This window comes from Molothrus aeneus, chromosome Z (assembly GCF_037042795.1).
Source record: "Molothrus aeneus isolate 106 chromosome Z, BPBGC_Maene_1.0, whole genome shotgun sequence".
In the NCBI taxonomy this organism is placed as follows: Eukaryota; Metazoa; Chordata; class Aves; order Passeriformes; family Icteridae; genus Molothrus; species Molothrus aeneus.
In genome coordinates this window covers 43,094,249-43,097,490 of record NC_089680.1, presented here as the reverse complement: position 1 = coordinate 43,097,490, position 3,242 = coordinate 43,094,249, and the positions used below count along the sequence as shown (strand labels likewise).

The 3,242-nt window shown below is 52.0% G+C and overlaps 1 protein-coding gene across 1 annotated transcript; it reads left to right on the top strand.

The window, feature by feature from the left end:
* Window positions 1–1,534: 1,534 nt before the first annotated feature.
* On the top strand, window positions 1,535–2,260 carry TMEM215 (transmembrane protein 215). The gene has a single exon (XM_066569772.1). The coding sequence runs from the start codon at window positions 1,535–1,537 to the stop codon at window positions 2,258–2,260; it is 726 nt and encodes a 241-aa protein (XP_066425869.1).
* The last annotated feature ends 982 nt before the right edge of the window (window positions 2,261–3,242 follow it).

The following is a 3,242-nucleotide window of genomic DNA, read 5'->3' as shown; positions in this document are numbered from 1 at the left end:
TTAAAAACTCTCCCCACTGTGTACTTCTACTCCCATTTACTCATCCTTCAAAAGAAACAGTAAATATTATAAATTGACACCCCATTTACAAAATGTCCTGTAAAGCAAGAGTTGTTCCCACTTGCAAAATTATATTCTTGGACTTGGTCTCTGCAAGGCAAGTTTGAAATCTACAAGACAGAGGTGCTCTATTGATGTTGTAGTGTACAGGGGGTAAATAAAACCCATGCTTTTCATGACCTGAGAAACATCTGAGTGTTTTCTAAACTGGCTTCTCTGAGCTTTCCAAGTTTGTAGTATGAGGAAAATGAATCATGTTAATGGGAAAACTTAAAGAAACCTTGGTTTCAAAATTGTAGTTCAGAGTGTCCTTTTCTGTTACATTAACTTTCTTGGAAGCTTTCTGGTATCACTCCTTTTTGTCTCCCAGTATCTCTGCCCCAGGTGAAAGCATTTACTCTTTTGTATCACTGGCAACCTGCCTGAAGATGCTGCTGCCTTTCCCATTCCCACCTGTTTGAGATCCTTTTCTATACTCATTCAGCTGTTGGTGCTTACTTCAAATTGCCATCACCGAAGTGCATCAAATCACAGGGACAGAACGTCACCATCACAATCGGCAGGCCATGGATACCGAGGTATCCCAACATTCATGTTCATTCTTGGGGAGGGAATAACATCAGGAGAGGCTTTCTCCCTAGGGGCCACCTTCAGGATGAAATCCAGCTGCCGCAGAGCATCTCCTGAAGCCTTGCTCTCCACAGGTGCCTAACTCAGGAGAAGACTCGGGGCAGGACTTCTCTCTGCCCAGGAGACAATTCCTTTCAACAACTTCGCAAGCCCCGTCCTCACCGAAGAAGACGCTTTAGGCGCGGGGGCCGCGCGGAGGATGCACATGCCGGCTTCCCGAGGAAAGATGCCCGTCGGGGGTCCTCTCCCCTCCGCCCAAAAGGGAAAGGCTGCCCGGGGCGGCAGCAGCAGCCGGCCAAGCAGCGGTGGCCATCAGGTAGGGGCAATCCCGCCGAGCCCCCGCGCCGGCCCCGCAGCATCCCGCGCCGGGCGGTGCGCGTACTCACGGCTGTGCGGGGCTCCGGCACAGGGGCCGGACGAGGAGGAGGAGACGGAGAGCGGGCAGGTGAACCCCCGCGGCAGCTGTCTCCCCGGCCGCTGCTGCTGGAAGCCGCCCGGTCGCTCTACCCCCGACCTTCGGCAGGGCTTGAGCCCCCCGGGCCCGCCGCCGGCGCGGGAGAGCTCGGCGGGGCCGCAGGCAGGGGAGCAGCTCCGACCGGCTCCGGGGAGCGAGGGAACGAGCGAGGGAGGGAGGGAGCGAGGGAGGAGGCAGGAGGCAGGACAGCTCCCGGCCCCGGCCCGCCCTCCGTCTGCGGCTCCGCCGAGGGGAAGCCGAGCGGCGCCGGCTGTCAGGGTGCTCCGTGCCTCGCTGCCCGGGAAACTTCGGAAGCTTGCCGGGGAGCGCCTGTCCCCTGCCCCGAGGGGCGCTCCGGTGGAGGGAAGCGTCCCCGTGCGCACCAGCTGGATGGCGCGGACCCTGAGACCTGACGACATCAACCCCCGGACGGGACTGGTGGTGGCTCTGGTCAGCGTCTTTCTGGTGTTCGGCTTCATGTTCACCGTGTCTGGCATCAAGGGAGAGACCCTGGGAGACATCCCGCTGCTGGCCATCGGGCCGGCCATCTGCCTGCCGGGCATCGCCGCCATTGCCCTCACCAGAAAGACCGACGGCTGCACCAAATGTCCCGAGAACATGCGTCCGTGCTGTAAGGAAGTCAGGGACCGGGATGTCATGGAGCTGCTAAGGACCCCCTCCGACCTGGAGTCTGGCAAGGGAAGTTGTGACGAGCTAGACAGGAAAGCTTACCGCAAGGACAGGAGAGGGCTGAGGGAAGAGGACACCGTGTTCATCTGCACCACCAGCACCACCGCCGCTGCCACGGCAGAGTGCAAGAGCCTCACCAAAAAGGTAGAGCAGGAGGAGATGCTGAAATACCTGGAGAGCTGTTACCCAGAGATGCCAGAGAACGTGTTCGTGGGAGATGGCTCCACATACAGTGCCTTGGAGAAGAAGAGCTCTTCTCCCAGCAGGGACAGCACTCCTTGCCCTGACATTGAAGACAACATTTTTGTGGCTCCTAAAGATAGTATCATTGTCTGCTCTTACAAGGATAACAACCCTTATGACAGGTACTGTTGTTACATAAACCCCACTGGAGTCAATTCAGACCAAGAGACGACCATTGTGTGAAAGATGCATACTTTATGTATATGTATGTATACAAAAACTGCAACTTCAGCTTCTTGATTATCTTGGGGATAATATAGCTGACTGCATGGGACAATCCTGATACTATTTCAATTTAAAGTAGTATGTGACTGATACTCAAACCTTTTGTGCCTGAAGTACGCTTTCTGTAAGTAAACAAGCATGTTTAAAGGTTAAAGAATTCAATTTTTCATTTTTGGAAAAAAAGAAATTTCATTTTAATTTTATTTTCTCCCTTTCCCTCCCTTTTGTTTTCCTGCTGCCCAAGCCTGTAGGCACACTGGCAGGAGGGCAGCAGTGGCTGTCAGCTGAGATCAAGAGCTGAATGAAACTCTGGAGCTGACTGTAGGAAAGAATGTGGTGCTCTATGGCTGAATAAGTTTTTGAAATACTGTCACTTCATTTTGGGAGGGATTGAGAGATGTCAGCATGAACTCCAATAGCTGCCTGATGTCAGGGAGTGTAGAAATCATTTGTCTCCCTTTGTCCTTGCTGGATTTTTTTTTTCCTTTGTGTCAAGGAATAGGTGTCCTGACCCCGTGGGCTCTTCTGAAAGTCTCCTAGGAACCATATAGGCTCAGGAGAGTTTTCAAAGACTAACCCATCATCAATAGCACGAACATAGATGTGTTAGCTTAATTTTCCACTGGTCTAGAGTTCACTGGAATGTTTCTAATACTTTTGGATTTTAGAGTATGCACTTGACAAGGAGAATGCAACATTAACACGACACAGTTCTTGCAGAGACTAGGAGCAGATGTCAGTGAACTCAGGTCTTTAAAATATATTTCAGTACCTCAAAAATCACTTCAGGAATAGACTTCTGTGAGTTATGTTCTGAGTGGGATCTGACTCTTCTGAAAATGCCATTTTCTTGTGCCTTTTCTAAAATGCCAGATATTTCTGTATGGGGAATGCATGGTGACAGTCCACTCAGGGGTCTCAAAGCCATGCTTTGCTGGGA